This window comes from Montipora capricornis, chromosome 10, assembly GCF_036669925.1.
Source record: "Montipora capricornis isolate CH-2021 chromosome 10, ASM3666992v2, whole genome shotgun sequence".
Lineage (NCBI taxonomy): Eukaryota > Metazoa > Cnidaria > Anthozoa > Scleractinia > Acroporidae > Montipora > Montipora capricornis.
In genome coordinates this window covers 827,167-855,024 of record NC_090892.1, presented here as the reverse complement: position 1 = coordinate 855,024, position 27,858 = coordinate 827,167, and the positions used below count along the sequence as shown (strand labels likewise).

General features: G+C 39.0%; 1 protein-coding gene and 1 long non-coding RNA gene across 2 annotated transcripts in view; both read left to right on the top strand.

Annotated features, from left to right (window-relative positions):
• The first annotated feature begins 10,220 nt into the window (after positions 1–10,220).
• Positions 10,221–21,610, top strand: LOC138021467 (EGF-like repeat and discoidin I-like domain-containing protein 3). The gene is made up of 8 exons (XM_068868351.1): positions 10,221–10,521; positions 13,477–13,811; positions 14,456–14,597; positions 15,044–15,198; positions 16,263–16,394; positions 18,717–18,861; positions 19,214–19,475; positions 21,498–21,610. The coding sequence occupies exons 1-7, from the start codon at positions 10,491–10,493 to the stop codon at positions 19,459–19,461; spliced, it is 1,188 nt and encodes a 395-aa protein (XP_068724452.1). The 5' UTR covers positions 10,221–10,490; the 3' UTR covers positions 19,462–19,475; positions 21,498–21,610.
• Positions 21,611–27,542: 5,932 nt separating this feature from the next.
• Positions 27,543–27,858, top strand: part of LOC138021698 (uncharacterized) — a 1,298-nt gene continuing 982 nt past the window's right edge. Inside the window, exon 1 of the long non-coding RNA XR_011126426.1 lies at positions 27,543–27,707. This is a non-coding gene — a long non-coding RNA (uncharacterized lncRNA). The remainder of the gene's footprint in view (positions 27,708–27,858) is intronic.

Here is a 27,858-nt window from a genome sequence, read left to right as displayed (position 1 = left end):
ATGTTTTCCAAACAAAAGGTCAAATTTTTCGAAAGAGTTTGGTGCTCGCAGTGAGTGGACAAAGTGCTGCCATCGAGAATAGCGGAAGCGACTGGAAAGCATCATTCGGTTCCAATCAGCTGGAAGAAGGGAAAAACACTTGAGGATGACTATGTTAAGAGAAGCATTGGATGAAGGTGACATTAATGAATAACCATGAATTTGAACAAGCCTAACGAAATCAGGCCAAAAGTAAAAAGTGGAAGTCTGAACCAAAATACAGATTTACTGCGTCCAAATTTCATTTAAGTGAGCACAGACAAATAAATCATGACACCCTTGCTAACACTTTAATGTATTTTAAGTCTTTTACATCCAGACAGGGTTGGCATTGGTACATTGCGGTGTAGATTCGCAAACTGATGAGACACTGAGGTCTCTTCCTTTCTCGTTGGCTTAGAAGTTTGTCGTTCTTAACCACGAAATGGTTCAGTTGTTCTTAGTATTTAATAGTGGATGACGTTTTGGGGGAGAAGTTCGTCAAGTTAACCAACAAGGAGGGACAAGCCTTACATAAAGCCATTTTTTTGTCTCCAATTCCTTTCTTCGGGATCACTTGGGTAAAATGCAAAGATCATACTATACCTTTGTGCATCTATGAGCTTGAAATGCAGGTACCATCTCGCCGTATTTTCACTAGCTATTCGACAAATCCTTCGATTCTGGATCAACAGTAGATATTTGATTTAAAATTGAAATTGATTTCAGTTAAATGCTTCCCGAAAATGGATCCCGAAAAACTACCTAAACGCTCCGTTCGGATTAAAAGAGCTTCAAAACTATGAAACTCGCAAACTTCATTCAAAGTACCTTGCAGTTGTTTATTTTTTAACACTTCGTTTTCATGTTAAGGTACCAGTTTTTTCGCTTGCGTCCGCCCTTTGTGAATTCGGTGTAAATAGTATTTTATTTTTAAAATAGCGGGTACCGTCTTAATGCTTTAGAAGAGAGTATATGACTGATGGAGAATAAGATGTAAGAGCCAGCAAGAAAAAGGTGTCCATCTTTCTAGTGCTATGATTTCCTTATCATATCTTAGTCGTATAAATGCAATTCATAAAGAAGCGAGCCGCAAGTGCATAATCCCTTCTTTCTTGTGTCCATTCCACGACACCGTGTTCGGCATCACACTCGACTCTAGAGAGAGGTCTTTCAAAGAGGCCGTAGACTCGCTGGACTCGCTTGAACAGGCATGAACTCGCAAATGTCCTATTTTTTGGTTATCAAAGTCGTTGCTACAGCAATTTACATCACTTATAATGTGGGAAAAATAAATGAATATTTCTGCATAAACCACAGATATGTTGGTGTGTGTTTGTTGGATTGATTCTGTTTGGTATGCGTTTCCGAACTAGGCTTGTCAACTCTTTTCGGTTTCTTTCAGGCGAGTGTGATGATAAATTCCTAAGGGATTTTCTGACGTCTTCATGGAACTTTGTCACTATACTTTTTTCGCTTGAACCAAAAAGTGAACCGTATAAATCAGTCAACCTGAACGAAAACAAGCAAATACAAAAGTCTAAAATGAGGAAAGAGTCAAACACATGGTAGCCAATGTGACGATTTTGTCCATCAAACAGTGTTGTTTCTCAAGTTCTGCTTGTTAGTTCTTAGGAGCACTCATGCAGTTCCCCTTTTTTGAGGCAAGCCTAAAGCTTTCTGACGGAACACCAGCATATCATCAAGGAAAAACTACTTTTGTGGCCGAATATTCGTAGTTACTGTAGTAGAAATCGTTTTTATCTTTAAGTATATGTGCATCCCCGCTGTTGTACCACTCACTTTGCACCTGTCAATTTTGCTATTATAGTAAAATGACTTTCATCCCTCGGTCACTAAGCACGGGATGATTTTGTCCATTCTGTGGCGTCGGTATTATTCTTTGACTGTATCTGACGGTTATGTAGTTTACAATCAATTGTGGAAACAAAGGACGCTTCCTCACGAACAAGGTAGGCCACAAAACCAGGGAATAGGTCTCACACTCTTTGCAAACAGTGAGTGGGTTCATTGTCATAGGCAGTTTTGAACACTGACAAGAATTGTGAGCCTGACTGGTTCTATCAATGGCTTAGGCTCCTTGATGTCAATGTGGGTGATTGTGAGTGCCTTAGGCACCCCTTATAAGTAAAGCCATGGTAGAAGCTCTGTACCACAAATCATTGATAATTAAGAAATATCTTGCGGGATGTAACTTTGGTGGCATCGCAATGTCAAGGGACAATGTTATGTCTTGCATTTGGCTAGGTTGCTCCTTTAACTTTCATTCCTCCCCTAGGGAGAAACTTGATTCCCAAGAGAGACCAAAATTATGAAATTTTTCATTCGTCCTTTTTTTAATTCTCCACCAATCGAGCCGTCAGTGAAGACACTCACGATTTGCTGGGACCATTCGTTCCCGTGAAAGGACTAATGAACAAGACGCCCCAACAATAACGTTAACGTGAGATGCCCTTTTTCACAACAAAGTATAATATATAGATTTAGCCAAGCCTAAAAGCAGAGCTCCCTGGTTATTTATTCTTACTGCCTGTAGGGTTAGTAAAAATTGTCCGCGTTTTGATGTTTCCGGTTGCTGCTTTAATAATTAAATCATTTTCTTTGCTTTCCTCTATAGAAAAATTCATTACCTAACTACTGAATTCCACGGTACGTGTTTCGCTAAAAACAGATATCGTATGAATCATGAAGCCACGGTTTTTCAAGTGAAATTTACTTGGAATTCACCAGTTTGGCAATGAATTCTTCTTGAACCGCATGAGTTTTAAATGAAAACAAGCACACCCTCAGCGAGCGAATGGAAAAGGAAAAAAGCCATTTCAGAGTCAATTGTCAATAGCCAGTGAATAGGAATCAACGCTAACATTAAAAACCACAAAAAAACTTTGCGAGTTCAAGGTCAAGAAAGAGTTTTACTGATGTACTTTATTCCACTTTATCTCTGAAAACGAGATCATTCAGATTTTGATGTATTTCATTGAAACACGCCGGGTTGGCTTGGAACAAGAATCGGCAAAATATACCATGAAATACGGCAATGCAACCAAGAAAGGACGAACTTCAAACAAGATCCGCTCCAACACTTAAAAAACGTTTAGGTGCTTTAAACAAACTTTTGAAAACACAAGCTGGTGAAATTTCCCCCTAATTTTACGAGACCTCATTGCGATTACGTGTTTAAATTTTCTTGTCACCGTCGAGGCACATCGAAAACCAGTTGGGCAAACTGATTAAAAAGCACTTGTTCGCTCGCAAATTAGAGCAAAACAAACAAACAAATCAACGTTTTCTTTATGTCCAAAAGAGTACAGATATGTGTTATTTAATTTCAGTTGACAATAAAAATTCGATTTTCATTCCTGAACAAAGGAAAAACCAATTAAACCACTTTTTGAGAATAACAAACGGTTTAGTGCCCAAGGAAAGAATTTGTGGAGTAACTTCTTCTACTAAGTATGAGCTATTACTGGTATTCTGTTCGGTCGGTCAACTTTAAAAAGAAGCTGACCTGGTTGAGCTCTATGCTTGAGCCCACGATATGGTCACATGATACTGGTCAGCGGATACCTTGTTTTGACAGGTGTCAATTGATCAAAACATGGATGTCCAATATCAAAGATGTATGCTGTAAACTGGCATGATACTGGTCACATTGGTATACATGGATGGGTGGACGTACGTACGTCTGTACGTACGGACGAGCGATGACGTCATGGCTATAAAACCAAAATTTCTCGCATCGATGGGTTACCATATTTTGTTAAACATGGCGCTCCGTGCGCGCGTGCCCTCGACACGCGCAGAGCTCCGCTATTAAAAGAAAATAAATGTGGTAATCTGGCCTACAATGCTAAAATGAAGAGAAGAGATTATAAACAACCAAACAACCAAATTCAGGAATGAAAATGTATACAAACAAACAAAAATGCAACGCTTGTACCATGCAACGCTTGTACCATGTTTAAAATCAACGTTGCTTCTATATGACAAGAATTTATTTTTGTCCTTTGATCTGCAAAAGGGATGTACACCTTAGATGGACAGATTAGGTATACGAACGCAAGAAATGCTTTGCGAGCAACAGTTGATTGTGTTCACTACATGATACAATAATTTAAAAAGACAGTTCTTTCAACAAAGACATACCCGTGTTGTGTTCTACTTTTAAAAGGATTATTACATAACTTTGTTGATTATTACATGATTAACAAACTGAATACTTTGTTGTATGACAAAATGTTACTTTAATTCCTCTGTCATTACACAAACTGTATTGAACAAGGACATTAGCGGTGTGAGATGGTAAGATTATTCTACATTGCTGAATGATAGTTGTGTGCTTCATTTATTTGCTTTTTTTCTTCTGTAAAACTGTGAATAGTTGAATAGAGTGTTGATTAAAGCAATGTGTTCACCAATCGAATCATTTACGGACAGCTCAGCTTCAGCATTCGCATCGAGCCGAGTCCTAAAGGCTTTATTAATGCATTAATTCAATTTATTTATGACGTGTGCCTTGGATATGAGGGCGCAGTTTCTGCTTTTTTTACACCATAGAAAAACTTTCTATTAACTTTCAGAGTAGACGTTTACCTAGGTTTCAGTGTCCTGAGTTGAGGCATTGTGATCCCATTATCCGCGAATTTGTGTGCGCTGCACATTCCATCGCCGGAATCCGAAGGGTCATCATGCCAAAACAATTATATACAATGATATATGATCCTATTCCTATTGATTTCAATCAAGAGAATGTGAGGGTGAGAGAGTAAATCCCTATGCCCCCTGATAATTATCTCAAATCTATTTTTAGATCGCGCCCGTGCTTGAAAGGTTCTTTTGATCTTTTGTTACCATGATTGCACGGTCCACTTTCACACTAACTGACCAATAGCCTGTCGCCTCGCCTTTGAAATAACCACGCAGTATGATACAGAACTAATAACAGATTTCAAATAAGTTTCATCGGAATAGGGACAAATATGGGGAATTTGCTGTCTTACCTTATATTCTCTTGTTTCAATTTCTTCCTATTTTCATCTTTTTCGCATCAAATTTCGGACACAGGTGTCTGAATCACATCATCCCATGAGACAAGATGTCCTATCCCACTTTTCATTTTGTCCCTTAATATCCTGTGTTTAAAGTTGTTTAGGTTATTCAAGTTTTTCCTTTGTTCAGTAGACTGATTTCAGGATCGCATGATTGGTGCCACCACCGTGGAACTTTTTTGTTATCGGTTTAATCAACACGCAGGGGTTCATCAACTGTCCGGTTCAGTGAACAGAATTATGAAAAATATCCATTCACAGATTTTAAGGTGAAAGTCTTGCGGAGTGACCAACATGAATGATTAACGAAAGACGGTGATCTACCTTACACTTCTGATTGCAATTTTAATATAAAATTTCTAAACAAAATTAATTATGCTTCTGTGGCACCGTGTTGTTATGGGTAACAAAGGAGTTCCAATTTTCCTTGACGCAGAATTGTACCTTGGGGGCTTCTATATCACTCAATTTTCTTTAATATCTAATGGTTAGGCACTGAGGCTTTCAAGGACCTAAAGGTCATAATCATAGCCTTTTTTCCTTATTTGCCAGCGTATTTCACTGTAACAAATGGTTGCAAGTTTCCTTTTTAAAGCTATGTGGTTTTAGGCAAACTAAAGAAGATTATGATGCAGAAGAAAACGATATGGATTCTAGCCGTTCTTGTTAGTAAGCTTATTAACATAATACTGTAGTATCGTCCATTTCTTTAAGCTGATGAAACGTTTTATCCTATAGTGATTTTTCCCCTGGTTGTTGACAACACCATTGGATTGTTTTTTTGCGGTGCACTGTTTATTTTAGGACGACACGTTTGCCATGATCTGCATAGATGCATTCCAATGCTTTTTTTTGCAATGTTGCAGCTTGTGCAGCGATATACGACTCAACTGGGAAATTTAAATATTGAAATGCCTTTTTACAAGCGTTTTTATGGTTTTAGCGCATCCAAAAAATGATGCATGAAAATGCTACTTGAAAAGGGTAGGATATTGGCTCATCCAGAGTACGTCATTAATATCGTGTGTCTTAATTAGACATTTTAATCTCATGGAGGAAAAATGATTAGCCTTGTGATTCAGCAGCGTGGACGCAATAAGAACGGGAAAACCGATCTCTATAAGAATATATGATACTGTTCTCCAAAGTAAAAATGCTAGCTAAATTCCACTGAGATACAATACGAATGTGAAACGGCCTTTGTCCGGAGTAGAATATTCTTGTTTTTGCGGTGACGGTCAAAGTCGACGAAACACCTGTTCGTTAACAGTGAAAGGTAGCATGTTTCTACTGAAACGTATAGACCTTATTCATAAGTGGCGGTCAATTTATGATTCTTTTGTCCGAGTGCAAATTAGCCTACCAAGCCTCGATACCATACAATGAATTGAAAAGAATTCTTGCTCTAAAATGAGGCTTGGTAGGCTAATTTGCAAATTTGCAAATTCGGAAAAAAGAATTATAAATGTGACCGCCATTTATGATTATGACCACTAAGGCCGACTCGAATTACTGTGAACCTTTTCTGTTGTATTCATTATAACATCAGTATCTTATCTTTTATGTATAACTGCTTCAAAATGTCAGAATGCTCTTGGAATGGAAAATGGTGCCATCGCGGATGGTCAAATTACTGCTGCATCTAGCTTTGATTCTTATCATGAACCCAAACGAGGCAGATTACATTTACAAGCAAGCAACACTCAAGCTGGTTCGTGGACTTCTCTCGTAAATGACCATGATCAATGGTTTCAAGTAGATCTGGGAGATCAATACACAAACGTAACTCGTGTTGCAACACAAGGAAGACACGGCCTTGACCAATGGGTGACAAGATACAAGCTACAGTACAGTAATGATGGAACTAACTTTGAATACTACAAAGATATACAAGGACAAAACAAGGTACAGTGTAGCACCGAAAAGGGAAGAGGTAGGTGTGTTGCGAATTATAGCATCGAATCAGTAGGTTTTCTCTTCTGGCTTTTTAGTTTGTGAATACAAAGGATTTACGTGAACCATAGTTCATATAAATGGACTGGGTATGAAACTTTGGAAACTTCAAAAGCGACAAACATCACGATTCATGTTAACCTGACCGTGACCATGAACAATCTTTTGTCTTCGGTTCACAAATGAGTTTTGAATAAATTAATTGAAACTTTTGATTGGCTGTCTTTTAGAAAGAAGGTGTGCATGGTCAAGCCCAAAACAGCAAACTAAATCATGAAAAAAAGAAATCGGTCGAGTTTCATAACCTACTGCATATATTAAATATATGCGTGAAGTGAAATGATCGTCTTAGGATATAATAGGGAGCTAACGACGTGCTTTTCAATTGATTTAGGAATTCATCGGAAACGCAGATGAAAATACTGTTATCAATTACAAGCTCAGCCCTCCAATCACTGCTCGTTACATCCGGTTTCAACCTACAGATTGGCATAATAACATTTCCTTGAGAGTGGAGCTGTACGGTTGCACAGAAGGTAAACAAATCATAGAAATAGTTGTTGTTGTACTGTACTATTTGGAAGGTTTAACTCTACCCAACTGTTTTACGTAACAGCAATATCGGTGAATGATACGAAACACCTACACTTCTTAAGAAGATGCACTCAGTGAAGTGACGTCATTAGTCTCCATGGCAACAAAACAGCTACAGTTTTTGCTTAAAAGCTTATATCTCAAAAGCGAATACAGTAACCCTCAATTTTAATTACTGGAAAATGATTAGCAGGCTAAGATAAAAGTCTTTGTAGTGGATTCATAGCCACCTTCATAATTTTTAATTTTATCCCGGTTAAAAGTAATTACTAAAAGAATGACGACTTGACAAAGTTACAAAAAGATTAACGGTGCCTTGCTACTAGAAAATACCAAGTAAATCCTTAATCATTGCAATTTACAATTGATATGGAATTTCTAAGGGTGCTTTTCGGCTCCTTGCCTGCATGGGCGACCCTGTCAGTATACAAGGCCTCCAGGAGTTTGATGTGCATTCTCACAGTTGAATCGAGGTTCCACTAGACTGTGTGGGTGTTATTTCCATTACCGCCATTCTGACCCCAGTTTGTCGAAGGGTGGATAGCGCTATCCACTGGATAACTCAATGGGTTTTGCTGTTGTTTATCCGCTGGATAGTGATTTATCCGATCGATAGCGTTATCCACCTTTGAATAACCAAGGCCTGGTAGATATTATCAGAAATTCTCTACACTGTAAATTACGCTTTATAAACAAAAGTTCATAACCTCGAAATCTCGATCTGCGATGGAATGAGGTCCATCATTTTAAAGTCCTGTCTATTTCTTTTTGCGGGAACAAAGCATAGCGGGATTGCGTTTGGCGCACGATTTTGCATTTAGCATGCAGGTGCATTCCCTCGTGCGGATACTTGATTGCGGACCAATCAAGAGAGTCGCGATCATTAAGCCCAATCTGATTGGCCATTAGCTGGCGGGACCTGTACATGTGTTCTAAATTTAGATAATGCCGTGAAACCATAGTTAATCTAGGGACTGGTTATGAAACCCTGGGAATTTCAAAAGCAGGAACAATACAGTCGCAATTAGATGTTGAACCGACCGTGACCCTGCACAATCTTTTGTTTTTGGTTCGCAAGTTAATTTCGAATAAATTAGTCGAAGCTTTTGATTGGTTATCCTGCCGAAAAAGACGCGTTTTTGTCGGGTTTTGTGCAGGGTCAAGGCCAAAAAAGCGAACAAAAACATGAAACAAAAAAACTTGTCGAGTTTCATAACCAGCCTACATCTATTAACTATGCTTAAACTGATGGGCCAAGACCAAATGAGAGAGATCGACACTTCTTCTTTTCAGTTAGTGCCTTTAGCTTACGCCATGCACATTTTATCCATATTTTAGCTTGTCAACTGCCACTTGGGATGGCAAACGGCGCTATTACAGATGAACAAATTTCTGTCTCCTCTACATTTGACCCTGGACATTACGCAACATATGGGAGATTATTTTACACTTCAGGGACAGCGGCTTGGGTAACGAGCCAAAGTGACCCTGATCCCTGGTTTCAAATTGATCTGAGAAACCACCACACTAAAGTGACACGTGTAGCGACGCAAGGAAGAAGTAGTTCGTCTTATTGTTGTCAGTGGGTGACAAAATATAAGCTGCAGTTCAGCACTAGTGGAACTCATTTTTCATATTACAAGGAACGCGGACAAAATACAATTAAGGTGACGTAATGGTTAGACTATACTTAGACTATATATAGTAACTCTACTTCGATTTAGCTCCTATCCAGACTAAATGCCTTTTAAATTAATTTGCAAACGTGTACTTTTTGATGCGTTTTCGCCCGTCGTTTTCGCACCCCGGCTGGACCAACATTCACCCAGGATTTTACTTTCTTACTTACTTCTATTACTTACGTACTTAGTGACTTTAAGAAATGTTGGACACTGACTTATTTGAAAGTCAAACGACGTCCACTAAAATCTTGATAAAGACGTTTCGACCGAACACCTTTGGTCATCCTCGGTTTGAATTTGTCAAAAAGGGACAGCTTCTTTCAACGGTTCATATTTGCGTATGTGCGTGATCTCTGCGCGAGGCGAGGAACATTATGCAAGTGAATCAGTTGAGAGTTTTTGGCCTGAATATTTGTGAAGCGTCCGATACTTGTCCTTCTGCTGTTTTCAATGTTATTATTATTATTATTATTATTATTATTATTAGACATTGATGTGGATGTTGAACTTGCCAGATCTAATGTTGACTTTTCAATTTTTTATATATATTTTTTAGACGTTTTAAAACAGTTTTAAAACAGAGAATACCTTTTGGAGATATTTTAATTTTTGTAAATAATAATAATAATAATAATATTATTATTATTGTTGTTGTTGTTGTTGTTGTTGTTATTATTATTATTATTATTATTATTATTATTATTATTATAGTAGTCCTTTTTCCATTGCCAATACCCCACTCTGTCCTTTTTCATTGTACTTCCCATCCCCACCTTCACTTGTGCATTTTAACCAGTTAATTAACTCTTTTTTTAGTTTCTTGTGATTCTTTGCATTCTTTAAGCTAAGTATGTGAGAAAGAGGGCGGTAATATTGAGGATTACTTGATACTACTGAAGGATAGCCAAATTGTTTGCTTGCATGCCGAGGCGCTTTGTTGGTTCATTAATACAGCTTCCGTGAAGTGAACACACTCCATTAGAGAAAGACAAGTCAAAACGCGATCTGACTATTGCTATACACCTACATTAGATATTTAAAATTTGCAATTACGCCGTTTCAGGAATTTGATGGAAATACTGACTCGGAAACCGTCGTGTTCCACGAACTAAGTCCAACAATCTGGGCTCGGTATATCCGCTTTCGACCCGTGGCTTCTTATAACTACCCAAGCATGTGCATGGAGGTATATGGCTGCAGATCAGGTGAACAGTTGTTCCGTTGATATGGCAACTTTTTTGTATTGATCGGTACTTAGACATAACCCTGTCAGTTGGTTTGTAAGCGTGGTTCAGTTTGAATTCTAGATGCGGGGACCAGTGAATTGACTGCTAAATTGTTAAGCCAGCGCTAAACCGGGAGTCGTTTCTTGTTCACTCCGCCTTATTTTTTAATTATTCTTTACCTTCTTTTCTCCTCGCCCGGTCTGCCAGTGCTACTCTAGCCTACGCGCAGCCGGACATGTAACACGAAACCTACAATTGTAGGTCAAAACGTAGATATAGTTCCGTCTGCGCAACGGCTCCCAATCTTGTCCCCTGAGTTCACTTTTCTTTTGGTCAACACCAGGAATACGGACTCTGGCCACTTCCAATTTATGCGCAGTCGTGTTGAAGGTCCATTTTTGTAACCGTTGACAACCTTTGTTGTTTTAAATTTCTGAGCGTGCCTAGCCGATCTGGAAGTCCGTGATTCTTGGTGCTGACCAAAAGAAAAGCGGACTCAGGGGACGAGATTGAACGGCTCCCAAAAGTTTATTCTGATATCTCGCAGTTTTGCCGAGATTTCTGTACCCCTGTCTGATTGGCTAGAATCTTACGCACTCTGTAATTGGAAATTTACTAATTAAAGGTTGGAAAGAGAGTTCAAAGCCCTAAAAGATCAATTTTTGATTGATTGTCTCCTATCTAAACAGGAAAACTCACTGGGGGAATTTCTTGTATGTAGAAATATATTTGTTACTATGACAAACTTTGAACACTAGAAAGATTTATGAGATGTTGTTGTGTTTGAAGAAAGAAGCCAATCTAGCGCGAGAAACTAAACCGCACCCGGTAACGGTAATTAGTTTGTGGTTTCATGTCGCTTCTGATTGGTTGCTGCGCCATGGAAAGTGTCAAAATCAAATCAACTTGTTGACGGTTTTTTGGATCCGCACGTGCTACGGTACTACGGCAGATCTTTGATTTCCATTTGTTTGCGATCCTTCGCAAAGACGAATTCAAGCTCACAATTATCGGCGAGTGTGTCGAACTGTTTCCATTTCTCCGCGCGCAATTCTCTTTATTAATTCTTTTCTAAAACGCGACGGCAGAAATTGCAATAAACAAAATAATTAAACATCCCCTTTTCAGTTTTGACCTTTGTCTGTTGAAATGCAAAGCTCTTTTTCTGTCATGCAAATAACGGTTGCGTGACTCTACGGTCAAGTAAGTGAACGTGGAATCCCAAAGCGCGTAAGAATCTATCTAATCAGAAGGGGAAACAGAATTCCCTGCAACGGAGCCGTTGCGCAGACTGACTATACCGGTGGTTTAGTCTGTCTGCGATTCAGGCTAGTGTTACCCTTGCAAAGACAATTGCAACATTTCTTTGATTAGAAAGTCAGAGTCAGTTTCGTGATCATTCTCTCTAAACTCAACGCTCGATAATGGCGCTGTTTGTGATTATGTGTGCCAATTTCTGCATTCAATTATACTTTGAATAAATTGTTACATTCTTAATTAAGTTACCAAACAAACATCATTATGGCTTAAGGCAGCCTCTCTTACTGATTGCTTATTCACCCACTCTCGTTCCCAGAGCCCGCATTTGTTTTGGTCAGCCCCAGGAACACGGAAGAAAAGCGGTCTCTGGGGACGAGAATGCTGATTCACCGTGAGAGAACTTTAAAGAAGTTGCTTTCGTTCCTCGCGTGTTTTCGAACCTTTTGACACTCTCAGTAAACTTTGTTATCACGAGTAATATCTATGGAATCAAATTGCTTGTCTTTTGATGTGCAACCGTTCAGTCACTGCTTCCTAGCCAGAAGGCCCATCAGGCCGGCGCTTACCTCCGGTTTCCGTAGCATGAAGCGACTAGGAGTATTTCTACTCCCCCCTGGATGGGATGCTAGTCCATGGCAGGGTTACCCCCGGCGTTTCACCTGTACCCATTTATACACCTGGGTGGAGAGAGGCACCGTGAGAGTAAAGTGTCTTGCCCAAGAACACAACACAATGTCCCCGGCCAGGACCGGAACCCGGACCACTCGATCCGAGCATACTAACCATGAGGCCACCGCGCCTCCCACAACCGTTGCAACCGTTGCCTTGCAAGAAATTATCGCCTATGATTTAGAACAAGTCAAATAATTCAAATGCTTCATTATTTTTTGTGACGAAGAGGACGATTGCTTATTTGTAAAATTTAAATTTACTTATTTGTGAAATTATGCACTGGCTCGATTTATACTAGAGACGGATCATACGTCAAGACGAATCATCTGTCTAGTATAAATGCGGGACGAGCTACGAGACGATGCATCGGTGTGTCTTATAGTTCGACCGATATTTATACTACACAAATTTCTACGCGACGAAAAGGCTTGGATACAAGTCAAAGACTTGATTGTTCGAAGACTTCTCAAGGCAAGTGTTTCCATTCGAACGGCACATTGCTTTTTCTCGTCAGCTAGAACAAGCGCAAAATATTTAAGTTAAGTTCTGTTTCCGTCCATACACGTTCTTTGTTGGGCTTGGCCGCCATCTCGAGTTTACAGTTTATTGCGAACAATCTCTTCCTTCATGTAAAGAGGTCTCGATTTCATGGATAGTTCGTGTTTAGCCTGTATTTATACACACAGATGGATGATCCGTCTAGACGAACTATCCAGATAGTTCGTCTGGACGGATGATTCGTCTGTCTGCCCGTGTTTATATATTACACAGACGGATTATCGGATGAGCTACCGTTCTCTGCCCACGTTTGTCCCAGACGGATGATCCGTCTCTAGAATAAATCCGGCCGTTAACTGCCAAACAAAATGTAATGTTGCGGTTCGCTATGACAAATGTCAAACCCACGCCAAACAGTGTATTTTTTATTCCTTCGAGTGGTTACAAAATTCCTTTGTCAGCTAGGTCTATCGATCTATCTGTGATTGCTTATGCAATTTGTAGAATGCCAAGAACCACTTGGAATGGAAAATGGCTTCATATTGGATGGACAGATCAGTGCATCCTCATATTGGAGTGCCGACTTTCTCCCATATTATGGCAGATTGCACTCCACAACAAAGGCAGGAAGCTGGTCTCCATTAACATGCGATTCAACGCAGTGGCTACAAATCGATGTTTTTGGAACAAATGGAAGGCAGATAAGAATTACACGTGTAGCAACTCAAGGGAGAGCTGTTGAATCGTACAAACAATGGGTAACTGAATATAAACTTCAATACAGTAATGACGAACTGAATTTTCAAAATTACAAGGAGAGACGGCAAACTGAGGATAAGGTAAGACAAATTAAGTAAGTCGGTTTGCAGGTACGCTGTTGTAAAAGTTTCCACAGTTGACTGTCTTGGCAATGGTTCTGGCAAATTCTCTGCACAGACGGAAACGAAGTTTTAACGGAAGATAATTTTATCCTCATCAACCTATATGTCAGCCAGGATTCAATTCTTTTGCATTCCCGTTGCCCTTTTAGTTTAGTTAATACAAAGCACAACATTTGCTTGCCATGCCTCTCAATGAAGTGAATGCATGTGCATGGCTTTCTATTTATTTTAAATACTATTTTGATGGCTTTTTTTGTTCCTAGATTTGTTTCTGGCCCAATGTAATTCATAATATACTTATACCAACCTGTTGTACGCCTTTCTGCTTTGTTCCTCGTCAATCCATTAAAAAATTAAGCCTTTGGCTCATATAAATAGACAGATAAATGTGTTTTTTACTTGTCATTTTATATAAAACTGAATTACAGCAATAGCTCAGTACAATCAATACGGCAACCTCACAGTAACTTAATATCCCATTTGAACCCCCTACTGTCAACCCTCATTATTAGCATCAAATAGAAGATCTTGTCGTTCAAAAAGGACCTTAGTACAGTTTTAGTAAAAACCTATCATAACAGTATGCCATTACTGGTGTTTAGGTTTTTGCTGGAAATGTTGATAGTCACTCAGTTGTTCATCAAGAACTGAATCCACCAATCAGAGCCCGGTATATCCGTTTTCGACCACTGACCTGGAATAACTTTATGTCGATGAGAGTAGAGCTTTATGGTTGTTTCCAAGGTAAGGAATAGCTTCTCCTACAAACCTGTTAATGAGTACTAAGAAGCTCGATCAGAAGTAGGTGCTATTTAAAACCGTAATCAGATCGAGTAGTCAGACTCTACCAGTCGCAAAGCGCGTAATCAAATTCAATTAAACGAGCTAACTATGCATGGGGTTTAGTGTTCGAGCAAAGACGCTATCAATTACTTGACAACGAAGTGTAACTAGGCCAGTTGCATGATGATGTCAATTTGCTATTAAGACCCGAATACTTTCTTGTTAAGATCTTTTTATTCTCCTGAGGATATTAAAGACTTGTAACGATTGAAACGACATCTGAAAAAATAGAAAAATGTTAAAATGCGTGTATTAGCAGGGCTGTTACAAGCAAGTAGAAGTCCATAATTTGGAAAAGGTAAAGAAAAGATTCAGAGAGACGATATACCTTTTTTGTTCCTTTCCAGAATGTACAGCTCCAGCCCATGGAATGGAAAACGGTCGGATATTTGACTCGCAACTTACTGCATCAAGCGAAGCCAAGCCTGCTTCTCTGGCACGCTTGAATGGAAGATTTTCGTGGTGTCCCGTGGTACAACCAAATCATGACTTTTATATCCAGGTTGGACCTTGATCTTTGTCTTGCCTCTGTAAATATGCTAGGATAAAGTGGAGTGGGATGACGTTTTATCGCTAAATAAGATTTGCCGTACGTTACTCTTCGCTTTAATTTAGAAATGATAATGAAATTATTTGGGTTTTTCAAAATCGAAAAAAAAAGGTCGTTTCCTTTATCAGAAAGGCGAATTATAAGTGTATTTACTTAAAATCTTTTATATGGTTGAAAGAAAAAAAAACCTCGTAAAAAACAATTGAAATGACCCTTGCCTAAATTAACAGTACGAAAAAACAGAGAGATGAACAGTGTATTGTATTATAGAGACTCTTGTCCTTCGGCCATCGAAGTTTTATAAGAAAAACAACACATAAAGCAGTGATAAACATACGGAAGTAATGCATTTATTGTGAAAAACAGAGTGAAGTAATGCGTTTCCTACCCAGATCGCTCGCAATCTCTTTTAAAATATAAATAGTTTTCCATATAATAACGGTTACTTTTGAAAATGTATGTTGCCACATACGAAACGTCAAGTTAGATTTCACATGGCCGCCGTGACATCACATCACGTATAGAGGTGCTTTCATGTGGACTGGCCTTGACAAGAAAGTTAAGGAGGCGCTTGATCTCAACTCTCTCTGGTCTGCTATGATTTGAGGGAATTGTGGAAGTACTTATTTTAGTTGTTATGAAAGTTTTTTAGGTAATTCTTAGCTCTGGTGTTAAGCTTTATAATAATATTTGCTCCACTGCGGTAATCTCTATAGTACGTAAACCTTTTTATAGTATTAGGATACTGTAATTTTTCAGCATGTGTGTTTTTGTTATTTTTATGTTAACGGCTCGGTGGAACAACATTTTTAATGAAGTGATACGCTGTGCTCCTGGGTGTCAGGTTGCCAAGTTGTATATTTTACTTTCAAAATGTTGTGTTTAAATACAAATTGTTTGTTTTAATTCTGTTTTTGCAGGATATTTCGCCTTAAAATGTCCTGCTCTATTTTATGTTGCTCGGGTACATCATAGTCATCTGGCAATGCAAAACCGTTGTTCATTTTAATTTTTAGATTGATCTTGGAAGTGTACACCACGTTTGTGGTGTGGCTACACAAGGAAATCCCACAGGAAACAAAGATTACTTGACAGAGTACAAACTGGGGTGGTCACGAGATAACGTGTTTTGGGATACAAGCGTTGAGGTACTGATACAGAAATAGATGGAAGACGCGCTGAGATTCAGTTACTTTAAAATGTTGTAGCTCATGAGGTTCTTCCATCCGGCTTCACGCTGTGACATTATTTAGCAGCTCATCACTGGGATTATGCAAACAATTGATACCCTACGCACTTTTGTCACACTTGGTTATTGTTGAAATTGATGTCCTCGATGTCTTTCCTTGTTACGTGTTATTGTACATATGTGACGTCAATGGTCACGCTGTGCTTTGCTTGGCTAAGAGGCAAAAAAGCAGTTTTGTTAAAAGATTTGAGAAAAAATAAGATAATTCTTGGATAATTCTTGGATAACTGTAGGATCCCGGTCATGAACATTTGCATTGCTAGAGGAAGATGTCCATTATTATTTAGCCCCTGTTTCACTTTCAAAGATTGTTAGAAGGATTGAACCCCTTTTTTAGTTTTGCCAGTAATGACTAGGGCAAAATCGCAGCACTTCTTCGAGTGCTGTTGAACAGGAGTCAAATCTATTACTTTCCATTGAATTACAGGAGACTCGTTGGAGCGAGTTCATTGCATTCAGTTGCCATTATTCACAAACGTCCAGCATTTTCGCGTAACAAATAAACGAGCTCGTTTAACAACCTTAAAGCTGTCTTAACAGTAAAAGCCTGGCCAAACGCATCCAACATGTTGATTATACATCATCAAACATTGTTAAATCCTGGACCAAGTGTTGCACTCGTTTGGCCACGGTGACCACGTTGGACGATGTTGAATGAAGTTGACGAACTTTGATTTCCACCCAACATCTTTTTCAACACCATCTAACATTGCGCTCGTTCTTAAGTGTGAATGATTAATGTGTAATGTACCGAGGGAAGGATGGTAAAGTATGTGCTTGGCAACAAGCGAAAGTAAATCTGTAAAGCAGAGTCCTAGCAAGGAGTTGAACCGACAAACTCTGTGACACCGGTCGGTTGCTCTTCCCATTGAGCGACTAGAAATTCTGCCCAGGAATCTGATTTTTCAGTTTCCCTGTCGCCAGTTCCAGAGCGCAGTACACCTACTATGATTAAAAAATCACTTTCTTTTTCTTTCAGATTTTGAAAGTGTGATTGCTTAACACTTGACTAGAAAAAAATTGAGCTTTGATTTTTATCTTAAGGCTTGTTACTTTTACTGTAAGTTTTGGATTTCACGGTCCGCAATTACTCACGTTCCAAGCTTACCGATTCGACCTCAGAGGATTGGATGTAGGGAAAAAAGGTGTCATTTACTCATTAGTTTAAAATTTCAGCGTATGGGTGCAGCTTGTTATATATGCATAACGCGAGTCTATAATTCTGAAAGCCCGAAACTCCAGTGCTGCATATTGATTCAGCCGCGCACACACGCATTGCATTCGTAAGCTATTGAGGCTTTGACGTCATCTTCTCTACCAACCAGCTCTCTCAAGATTTTAAATTTTGTAATGGTGGACCATTAAATAGGAAAATTCCGGTTAAAATAAAGTGGTGTCTTTTTGAACTCAAGGCTTAAAACTGTGGTTACTTAGGGCGCTTTCCATTTGACAGAACTGTCCGGACAGACAGGGCATTTGGCAGAACTAATTCTACAACGCCTTCAAACTAACACGCTTCGGAGATGATATATGCTCTTCAGGAAGAATACGAGGGATTATCATGCAAGTTTTCCTTCAAATTGTTGCATTTTCTTTGCAAACTGACGGGTCTGGCCGGCCAGTTCGGACAAAAGAGACGCGCCCTTAGTGTTTAGTTAACATAGTTTTGAAATCCAAAGAAACATATACACTGATCATTTTTGGGTCATAGCAGCACTTTATACATCACTAGTTGCATTTGTAAACGTAGAAGAATGACGTTTCAGAGCCCGCAGATATGGGCTAAAGTTAATTGTCACTTTAGGACCTAGATAGACGACATATATCCTTAGGAGTTCTACTTAATTTCACTCAATGGTAAGACCAGTGTTACGGAGGTTGTTTTCTGCGTCGCCTGGCAACTAGTTTCCCTCTGCTGAATACTTTTGGCCACAGTGTTGCAACTCTCTGGAATGCTGAAAAATACGTTTAAGCGACGTCAAAACAAACAATTGCGCATGCACCTATTCTTGGAGCCACTCTTCTTCATCTTGATTCGCATGAGATCGAGGTGGAGTGTTCCAGATACGTCGATATAGTAGATGTACCTTAATGGCGGCTAAAGTATCGACCGATACCCGAGTGGCCCATATGGACAAACGACATGATTAGTATACGTTATTTTCCCCCACAACATTTCAATGTAAGCATGATTTATCATGTAGTCTTCTAAATTTAACAGGTGCTGAGTGGTAATAGCAATTGGCGTGATGTCACAAAGCATTCAATTCCTGTGATATATACTCGGTATATCCGTCTTTTTCCATTGAAATGGCACATTTGGCCATGTACAAGAATGGAGATATATGGAGAATCCTGGCCGCAAGGTAATAGTCACTATGCAAGTTGAAAACATCTATTTTGATAATTAATTCATTGTAGTGTTCTAGTTACCCCAAATCGATTTTATTTTAATTAAAGTGACGCCATATAGAATGTCACATTGAATTTTTGAGAACATGAAATTGAAGTGTTCTATGAAAAAGATAAAAGACTTTTCATGTTTTAAAAGTACATATAGCAAGAAACAGAGGAATTTATCTTTTTAGCCATTTCTCCCCTTTGTGTAATGGAGGAAGTTGCCTTCCATTGGGTGCATGGTGGACAAGACTGAACTCGTCAAAGATTTGCATTAACATTCCGTTTTTTTCGCTTTGTTCGCCACTTTCTTTCATACAGTTGCCAGTGCAATCTTTACCGGAGCCAGCAAGGCCGTACCCAGTCACGTGATGACGTCAGGGAGTGCCGCTGACGTCAAAGAATGCACAAAGTCGTGCTTAATCACCGAACATTGCAAGGCATTTTATTTTGATCGCAAGATGAAGAAGTGCGACCTCAGTGGCTCAACATTGGCAGTGCGGCGATTTGACAATAAACTCAGTTTTTATCACTATGGACGAAGAGCTTCACTATTCTTGTTTCCTTGACAGGATGCAGCTGGGTTAGTCTTTTAGGCAAAGTAGAGAGGAATTTGATTTAAATATTGAAATTATTGGTCACAAGATGATCCGCGTTAAGGCAGTTACTTTTCTTGGTGTTATTTTGGATGAAAATCTCACATATTGCTGGCAAAATTTCTAAATTTGTACCATTGGTAGATCAAGTCCTTGTCTCACTAAGCTTTCCTTGAAAACTTTGTACAGTTCATTAATTTATCCTTATGTTCAATATTGTATCATAGTTTGGGGTTCAACATACACTACTTATTTTACGCTAGGAGTAAGTAGGGGAAGGCATTATGTAAACATGACAAAAGATAGATTTTAATCTGAGATTGAAAAAAATGTCATGAAGTAGAATTTCGAATGTCTGAACTCCACTTATTGAAGAAAAATGAGCCTAGTACGGCAATATGGGATACAGAATCGGTTAGAACTACGAATCATATAGCTATAAACCTGATTCGTGCTTAAGAAAAGTATGTGCATCAAAAGGCGCCTTGATTGTAATTCTAACAATACGTTTTTTCAATAAAATAAGACGATTGAGGTTAGAAAAACATCTTGTTTTGTCTGATGGTAATACCATATTCGTATTCTGTATTGGACTGGAACTAGCTTGCAATGGAGGCCAATGAGGGGGAATCTTTTCAAATGCAAATACTTTTTAATGTATTCCCCCGCATTAGCCTCCATTGCAAGCTAGTTCCAGTCCAATACTGAGAATACGAATACGATCTGTTCAGTTATGAAGTTATGTCCATCACTCCATGCATTTTCTGTTATGTTTTTTTTTTCTTGTAATGAGGGGGTCACGGTCTTATTAGCCTCATGGTTTCTTCTAGGCTCCCTTGCCAGGTAAAGACTTGTTTCCATATCTCAAAGTGACCTTGGACGTGAGGGGCCTGGGGTGGCGGTAGGGGGTGAAGGGTACAATATCTGAAACAACCCAAACTTTTACAAAAATACTAACCTTAGGCCTAAACAATATGCTTTAGATAATGTTAAGGCCTAAGGTTAGCATTTTTGTATGGGTTTGGGTTGTTTCAGTTTTGCTGTTCCAGGCACCTTACGTCCAAGGGCACTTTGAGATATGGAAACAAGTCTTTACCCCCTTGCCATGTGATTTGAACTGAACTTTAGTGCATCCGCATACTCGAAAAAGCATCAGAAACTACTTTGCTACAATGTTCGACCTCCACCAATCCCATATGCCGAATCGCCATGGTTTCATTTTATCGAAAAAATTGTCTGGATTAGCATTCACACGCATACCATCTTGCAGTCAATACTAGTCCCATTGTCTCTCTTCTTTCCGTCCCCTGAAAAGATGTTGGGGGAAGGGGTGTATATTCTGGTAACGTTTGTCCAAGAATATGGAAAACAGCAAACAAAATAATGATAAGGCGGGCTGTTAAGGGAGATATTTTTATTTTTGTGGGTATTATATTGTCGAGGACACACCAGGGTACACACATACATACATCTACCAGGAGCCCGCGAGCTCCTGCATATACTTAGTTGACCACTTTTAAGCTTCCATAGGGGCTTCCATAGGGCTTCCATAGGGGCTTCCATAGGGGCTTTTCAGGGCCAACGAAACTCAATTAACGGAGCAACAGATCAATTGTCATTCAATGTGACGGAGCAAAGGGACCAAAGGAGCCATTTGTTATTTTCAGTAGTGCATGTAGCAGCTCTCGTAACTTGCTATTGTTTGGTATTGTAAGCAGCTTCTATTGTTTTTAAGTCTAAGTCGTTGTTTCATTATTTTCCTTGCTGTTACCACAGGTTTCAATGCGACCTTTGCGAGTTAAAAGGAGAAGAAATCCCTTAACATTTTGGGGAGACCCCTTTAAACTATGTAAACAAATTAACCAATAAAAACACAAATTCAATTGCAGTGAGTGACGCGGAGAATTATCAGGTCTCAAACCCAGTAAGATGACCATACTCTTTTGGCAATTATCTGAGATAGTAGCTTTCGTCCTCAACCATGCTTATATGTCATCCCAAAAGAAGAGGTTTTATCGCAAGTGTAGAATAGAAATCTGAGTTGAAAGATTTTCAGAATGGTTGCCACAAAAGGTGCAGTCAGCGTTATCTTCAAACCCGATTTGCAAAACAGGTTGTTACTCGGTAAAATTCGATGTAAAAAACTAAAATGAAGGTAAGTTGACTAGTTTTGTACTTTTGGCGCAAGAGAATCAGTGGTAATTTATATGCATTTCTCCAGTCTGGTTTACAACACACTTATCCGAGGCGGCGTTTAAATTTCACAGTTTGCATTCCACTTTGCGTGATTTTCTTGGGGTTTGCTAGCTTTCTGTAAACTAGTCTATTTTCTTTCTGCCGTTTCACAAAAGAATTGAAGAAGTCCGACAATCCTTTTTAGTTGATGATGCAACAGAGCTGACTGCAGATATGGGACGCAAAAAGGTTTGTATTGTCCCTTATATTTTTTCGAAACATCCTTCAAAGAGAGGAACTTGTTGTTATCTTTCATTAAATGTTTTACTTTAGAAATGCCTGTAGAGTACATTGTTTTATAAAAACTAGCTTGTTTTCTACTCTGATTAACGCGTTGCTCCAGAAGGGTTGTTCCAAAAATTGTGTCCGTGGTTTGATTACACCATCAGCCCATGACATAAAAGGTCTTGAATTAATGCATTATTAGCATTAATATTTTATTTTCAGTCTATTTAAGATGTTTGTCTAAGAATACGTTTTCTCTTTACCCGCATATGATCCGATTCATAAGGCTTCATTTCCTTTTTTTTACAATTGATTGTAAGGCCTGACGCACTGCTAAAACGCTCAAGTAAATGAAAAGTAGCAGCTATGGAATCTTCTGTTCCATCAAGAATAAAGGTATTGTCATTAGCATATAGACTTAGTTTAATCTCTTCGTTGTTTACACTAATTCCCTTTATCGTGTTATTCTGTCTGACTGCTTTTTCTAATATTTCTGCTGATAAGAGGAAAAGATAAGGAGACAGCAGGTAACCTTGTGTGACCCTTTTTGAAGCTTAAAAAAATTCTTATCCCATCCATTATTCAAGACGCAACTCTCCATATCTCTGTAGAAAAGCTTTATCCATTGAATAAAAGAAGGACCAAAACCAAGATTTTCGAAAGTTTCGTGAATAAAAATCCCGGTCCGCGAGTCAAAAACTTTTTCAAAGCCAACAAATAGAAGAAGGCTGGCTTATTTTTCTTTCAGCTGTGTTTTTAATAATGCTAAACCAAAAGTATGTTTTCAACTATAAATGGACCTTTAATAAAGGTTTGATCGTAGTTAATCAATTTGGGGATCAAACTTTTTTAGGCGGTTCGCCATGACTTTTGTTGTTATTTTGTAATCACAGGGATATTCACAGGTGGAATGGCGCTACATTTGAAAGGCCGAGACGACAAATGAAATGACAAAAATAAGAAAAATGGCCGCAACAGGGAAAAGTCCCCCTGCGTTTTACTCTGTTACAGCTTAACTATATAAAAATATGGAAAGGGTTGCATATGGCTTTTAAAGAAGAAATTCTCATAATAAAATAACAACCATTTTTGACTCGGTACCATCTCGTTAACCTGTATCAATTTTTTGTTCAACTTGACCTATTTTGGGTAAATTTGAGTATGGGAAATAGCTGTATGATAACTTTGAGACTGAATTTCTTCTAAATGAAGATGTCAACACGTTGGGTTGCATATGGATATGTTTTCTTAAAAAGTATAAAGGGCTCATGCAACATATGAAGGGAATCCGATGTCTAGAAGTAGTATCAAATCCAGCATTTCTGAAACATACATTTTCTCTCTTTGATTCCTCGCCGTCCTAAGGGCCTTTGGGAGTTGAATTGATTCATTTTGAACATCGCGCGTGCATATTAATAGGGAGCTTAAGTACGTGCGTTTTTGAGACGCGGACGGCACCCGGAAGTGGGGTGTTTTCCCTTTTAACGTGTCTTCACACAACCACATTTACATGACTAAATATCTTTTGTCCATTAGAGATGATAAATGTAAAAATCTGGGAGACGCCACTCTCCTGGCACGCGATGTTTTCTATTCGGATTAACGTCCGCCTCTCAAAAACGCGTGTGCTTAAGCTCCCTAATGACTCTAAGCTCCGCATCTATGAACAAGTAGTTTCTCTGCTGAAGAAAATACGACTACCGAAGTGCCGAAGAGTAGTCTTTCCATTGAACGAAGAACTCGGATTCGTTTGGCGACAATTCGTTCGACTTCGTAAACACTCACAGCAATGGGCTTTGATTGGGTTGGTATTTCAAGTCGCAGCCCCGATCTCGAGTGGCAACAAATAAGGACGTGTAAAAGCCTGGCGGATGTCTCGCTCGTTTCAACATTGTTGTGTTGAAGGTAGTTTTAAGCAACTGAATGGTTTAGGTGTTAGTGATCCTTTTATATATTTTATCGAAAATTGAATAATTATTTTCAACAAACAAAAGACGTTCCTACTGGGACACTAGCAAATCACGGACAAAAGATAAAATGAAAGAGGCTTTTTCTTTGATGAGGCTGTGTAGACAACCGGCAAGGAACGGAAAGTGCTTAGTGAACTCGCTCTACAGGTATGTTTTTCAAAAAAAAATAACATCGATCGGATATTTACAGATTGCCCTGGTTTATTTCAAGATTTTCTGGGTAGCGGGTAACGGATATATAAAGCATGAGGAATAAGCAAGGATTAAGCCCGCGTGACTAAAACTCTAAAACACTTCTATTCTGATGGTCTGTTGAACCAAATAAACTCATATCAACAAAAAGAATTATTTGCCATGTCACTTTCAATGAAGCGAACAGTCTGCTCTTTAATCTTTAGTGTTATTGGTCACTTTTCGCACCTTAAAAATTTATTCTACTCATCTTAACGTTTGATTGACAGTTGTGGAATTCGGCGAAGGGACTCTGGTATTCCCAAAGCTAAATCAGTTGACCAATCATATCCCACTAGTGCTGAATGCGTGTTTCTTTATGACGGACTTGTCACATTTTTCGCACTGCAAGTAAATGTCACGGAAGACAATAGAATTCTGCGCGATGGGCTTGCCTGGGGTACCTCTTACACAAAAACAGAGGGCACTGAGTTGGGTTGTATTAAACGCCAATCCGAAAATAAAAAAAAGAAAAACGCCTAGAAATCTAATAGGTACTCCTGGTAACTCCTAGAATGAAAGAAGCAGACCAGGGAGTCGAGCTCAAATGCGGCATATTTCTCATCATCCCCTGAGCTGCTCAGTCTGGAAACGAAGCACTACTTATTTTTTGTTTCGTTTCCTGAGAAACGTATCTATTTTCAGTATTTTGACCTCAGGGGGAACTATTCACACAGTGAGATTGAGCGGCCATTCAAAACAGAGTTTGTAAAATCTAAACATCTATCAGATGCAAAAACGTGAACTTGTATTATCGCAAATCACAATGCCTACAAACACAAAAGCAAAGGAAATGGTAATAAATATAAAGTTTTTTTTTGGGGTTAGATTAAAGCGATATATTGTTGAGAAATCTTCGTGTTAATAAGTAATGTAAACAATTTTTGTACAAGTAAGTCGTAGCAATAAATTGGGTTAACCAGGAACGTAAAGAAATTATTATATTGTTGGCTTCCCAAATAAAGTTCATTTTATACTATCGTAGCAAAACAAATATTTTTCTGACGTTAAAAACTAGATGTACACGCTACTTTCCGGGAACCCTTGCCAATCAAGCTCAAGCAAAAAGAGAGTTTTTCTTAGTTTTGGGGGCTATGATATCGTGAATATATGAGACGAGTGTCAACATTGTCATGGACGGATCACTTCACCAGCACCAAACATTTGCTGGAATTGCATACTCAGAGATTTCGAGCACCGGCTCTGGGTGATTGGACTTCATCGTTTGAATTCAGCTCTTGGTTTCCGCAGGAAACTCTCGAGATGTATTTTTCTCTAAGGAGCGGAGACCGACCTTCGTCCTTGGCAACTCGACGTCTGTGTCCTCGAACTTCATTTCAGAACCTACTTCCAAGTCAAACACAAGAACTTTTTATAGTGAATGCAAACTGTGATAGGAGATATTCTTTAAGAAACTCGGATTTCAAAATGCCTCTTTTTAATACGATTAAATATGGAAAGCATTCGATAAGATACTATGGCCCTTTTCTCAGGTCGAAACTTATACAGAAGAATTGCTTACTGAAGATAGTCTGCACAGATTTAAGACTAAAATCGGGAGAACAGACCTAACTGTCATATGATGATGGCTGCAGCAATTGTATGCTTTGTAATAGTTAACTTTGAGACTCTATGTCATTAAGCAAAAATTTTATTTGTGAATAGGTTTTAAATTTCTTTTTAGTTTCCCTAGCTTTTACTATTTTTAGCATTGTTATCCTAGATTATTTTATTTTTGTATCACCAATTAGTGTTATGCGCTAGGGATTCTAGACACATTAATAAAGTTCATCATCATCATCATCATCACTGGGAACATTTATTGTTTCGAACTTTAAATCTACGACCTTTATATTGTGCTTGTAATAAATGAAAATCCTTTAAGGGTCTTCCCAAGCTTCGTGGCACTGGATTTACAGAGTCTCTCTGACAAACTGGATATTCGTACTGCAACTATTTCTGCCCGCTCTTTTTGTGTGACGGTTTGAACAAATTTAATGAGAAAAAGGACTTTCAAGAATCGACATATTGCATCTTGAGGGATAGTTTAAAGCACCTACCGGAATCACAACGATTTTCTGTCTTGGGCTTTCGATCGTCATACGAAATTCTTTTAGGAGTTTCTCCTTGAGACAGGGCGCTCGCAAACTGAACTTACCTGAAAACGGTTGTTTACAGTAACTTTACTTTCGGTGTGCGCTGATTGGTTTAAATCTGAAGGTCGACAAGCAAATTGATTTACTAACATTGGCGATTCTGAGACAGCCGTGGGGGGTCTCCCCTTTTCCGCCCTTCAAGCCCGCCCCCGAGGGAAAGCACGAGATGACATCGACCCAAACCTGGTGAGCCATCGATATGCCAGCGGAGTCTTGAAAGATGATCGATCGCGGCGAGGATGACTGGCGAGGATTATTTCAGGCATAAAACGGTCAATAGACCTTTCCGGTTTATATTACTAACAAGCTGTTCAATACGTAATGGATTTTAGCAGTATTTTATTACGGAATATACGGCTTATGGCTGTTCTGAGAAACCTTTTTGCGTTGCTTGTTTCGGTCGATGTTATCTATTTGTCAACACACTAGGAAATCTTATCTAACATCGACTGAAACCAAGGCCGGAACGGAACTTGACGGTATGTACTTCCGGTCATTTTTTAGACGTTGCATTAATTTTCTTCATGTCATAAATTATCCCAGGTTGGGTCCTGTTGTTAGCGAATTGATATTCAGTCTTTCAACTTGCAGCTAACAAATTTCCGGCGCTCTTCCCACTGTTGGAACGGATCCTGTAAGCGAGTTAATTATTAAAAGTTCCACTTTGCGAGCGGCTCCCCAGGTTTAGGTCGATGTTATCTAGCCGCGGGTCTAATCTGCAGGTCGCACGCAGGTCGCAGGTCCCAGGTCCCAGTTCATTGTTCCACCAATACAGAAAGTATCCTAAGCATTCATAAAAGCAAACCTTAGACCTAATTAGGCCTAAACAAAAGTTTTTAGGGATTAAGGTTAGCTTTTAAGAATGTTTAGGATACTTTCTGTATTGGTGAAATAATGACCGGCAATCTGTGACCTGCGACGTGCGATGTGCGACCTGCAAATTAGACCCGCCGTGTTATCTGGGAGGTACGTTATGTATGGGGACACATATTGTACCACAGGTAGTATATAACGTATCTACCTGTTATCTAGTGCTTTCCGCCCCCGAGAGGCCTGCTCGCGGGCTCACACCGTGTGTAACTATTTGATATCTATGCTTGAAAACTCCAGACAGATACTGGGTATTGAATAAAAAAATACTGAGTACTCTTTGGCAGATAAACCATTATTCAAACTGGCGTCACATGGTATAAACATATCATCACAATGACATTATATTACAACTACAACATAATGTAGAAGCTCCTGAAGTTCCACTTTGCACACAGTCCTACGCGATCATTTTGACAAGAGTTGAAACCTGGATCCAGTCGATTCTGTCAATATGGCGGACTGGAAATGACTGAAAAAGGCCTTCATTTGTATTTAGAGTTTTGTTGGGATGAAGATATATAAGATAAAGGTATAAACGTAGTTAGTATGATTAAAGTTTGGTAAAACACATGGTCTTAAGCCAAGTTAAATCCTTTCCAGGTGAAATCAAATGAAATCCTTTCAGACGATCAGTTGGTTTGATGAGCTGTCGCGTGCAGAAAATCAAGAATTTTGGCTTA

What these genes read in the sequence shown, in the direction of transcription:
- LOC138021467 (XM_068868351.1), top strand. Translation starts at nt 10,491, where the DNA reads ATGTGCATGGAGGTATATGGCTGCAGATCAG. An exon ending in GGTATATGGCTGCAGATCAG is followed by an intron (nt 10,522 to 13,476) that starts GTGAACAGTTGT and finishes TGCAATTTGTAG; the next exon opens with AATGCCAAGAACCACTTGGA. An exon ending in GACGGCAAACTGAGGATAAG is followed by an intron (nt 13,812 to 14,455) that starts GTAAGACAAATT and finishes ACTGGTGTTTAG; the next exon opens with GTTTTTGCTGGAAATGTTGA.